This window comes from Lottia gigantea, assembly GCF_000327385.1.
Source record: "Lottia gigantea unplaced genomic scaffold LOTGIsca_15, whole genome shotgun sequence".
Taxonomy (NCBI): Eukaryota; Metazoa; Mollusca; class Gastropoda; family Lottiidae; genus Lottia; species Lottia gigantea.
Genome location: NW_008707797.1, coordinates 205,200 through 207,032, shown reverse-complemented (window position 1 = coordinate 207,032; position 1,833 = coordinate 205,200). Strand labels below are relative to the sequence as shown.

The following is a 1,833-nucleotide window of genomic DNA, read 5'->3' as shown; positions in this document are numbered from 1 at the left end:
ATAAATACAGTAATCTGATTGGACAATAAAACTTGATTCTAGTGATTGACCAATCAGATGACTGGAACACTAAAAGTTAAGTTTTCGAGAATAAGGTCCCTGGGTACCAAGGTCATGTAATTTTCTAGTTTTTAGTGACATTCTCGGTGGTAGTAACATATGTTAATAGACACAGGAGGTAAAACTTCCCGATGAAAATTGAGATTGATGAATATTACTTGTGAAGAATTGTCACCAGTATCTCCTTATTTTACATATATATTTTACAATAAACAGCAGGACATGTTTGATGCAGACTGTTTACAATTCAGATACTATTTAATTATGATAAACTCTCATTCGATATGGATCTTCTCATTCATGTTTTCAATGGTTGTTATACCCTATAATAAAAACCTGGTCATTTCAGAATCCATATTCAGTCATTTGACCATTTTGATATCTGATTATTTGGAACCAAAAACATTTGCTCGACACCCTCCTAGGATTACTTTTTCTCGCGCTTTTCTGCACTTTCTCGCCTTTTCTCGCCTTTTTTCCTTCTTGAATTGTCTCCCTGTCCCTCACTTTCTCGTCGTCGAGAAGTCGAGAGTAGAAATTGCCACCAACGGCTTCCATAGTTGACCAGCTAGAAAGTGTCAGTACCGGGTTTACTTCCCGGTCAACTGGATGTACCAAAGCGAACAATGACCAACTGGACACACTTCAAGTTGTGAAAATGATTGTCCACTACTACACAACCTCTACTCCTGATTTCGCCATACTTTGAAGGAGATTTTGATTAACGGAATTATCTTGTGTGGATTTTTATTGACCATGTATGAAAGCAAACAGTGTAATTCTGGTTGAGTTTAGAGACAGTGGTGTTAGTATGACAAATAATACACCTCTTCCCTTACGGGTGATAAGGCCGGGTGATACCAGAAGCAACTGGATTTTTTGGGATGAATTTTGAGCATTCAGAGGGTCTAAGTTTCATTTCAAAACAAGACCGTTGACTTGATTGAAGGGGCTGGGCCCAATGGCCCATCTTGTTTGATATAGGGAAGAAAGGTAGGACGTAAAACCTCATTTCATTTCGATACAGGAATAACTACAACTATTTCTAATGCTGTTATAATTTATTCATTTTAAATAATCGGCCGATTATATTCAGGACAGTGCGTGGTTATTCTCCAAGTATATCTTGATTAGTTCTCTTTGTCTCCCGCTGAAATAGAACAGAAATTTATCAGGTTAGATTAGGTATTAATTATCTGAAAATCATCCCGGGACTCAAACCATACTGAGAGTAGGTACATCAACCATTATAAACACTCTATTAAAGGAAACGTAAAGAAACTTATATAAAAAAAGAATAGAGGTTATTGCTGTCAAGGTATAATGCGAAATTCGTAATAGCTTGACAATGTAAAGATGAAGAGAGACAGGATTTGAAAGTAGTCTAGTTATGGTAAAGGTGAGTGCTCTCCCTTGAATACTTTAGAAATAGCATCATTTTATATTGGTCTTTTTACTGTCACCAGAATGATTTTGTTTAGTTTTGCCTTTGTTCATAGTAATGTATTTTCACCAGTTACGTCCCTTGAAGTGTTTAAATTCGTCGGTCAAGTCGTCAAGTTGCTATTTATTTTGTTGGTGCGTACCTATTTGTATTAAAACTCCATTTATTTCATTTTCGTACCTATTTGTATAGTAAAACTCCATTTATTTCATTTTCGTACCTATTTGTATAGTAAAACTCCATTCATTTCATTTTCGTACCTATTTGTATAGTAAAACTCCATTTATTTCATTTTCGTACCTATTTGTATAGTAAAACTCCATTTATTT

At 35.2% G+C, this 1,833-nt stretch overlaps 2 protein-coding genes across 2 annotated transcripts in view; one reads left to right on the top strand and one right to left on the bottom strand.

The window, feature by feature from the left end:
• The window catches only part of LOTGIDRAFT_157688 (hypothetical protein), a gene marked incomplete at both ends in the record, with an annotated part of 1,829 nt that extends 1,749 nt beyond the window's left edge, over positions 1-80 (top strand). Inside the window, one exon of the mRNA XM_009050352.1 lies at positions 43-80. Coding sequence (XP_009048600.1) covers positions 43-80 — 38 coding nt within the window. The remainder of the gene's footprint in view (positions 1-42) is intronic.
• A 1,088-nt stretch (positions 81-1,168) lies between these two features.
• Positions 1,169-1,833, bottom strand: part of LOTGIDRAFT_157687 (hypothetical protein) — a gene marked incomplete at both ends in the record, with an annotated part of 4,122 nt that continues 3,457 nt past the window's right edge. The window contains one exon of the mRNA XM_009050351.1: positions 1,169-1,210. Within this exon, the coding sequence (XP_009048599.1) occupies positions 1,169-1,210 (42 nt within the window). The remainder of the gene's footprint in view (positions 1,211-1,833) is intronic.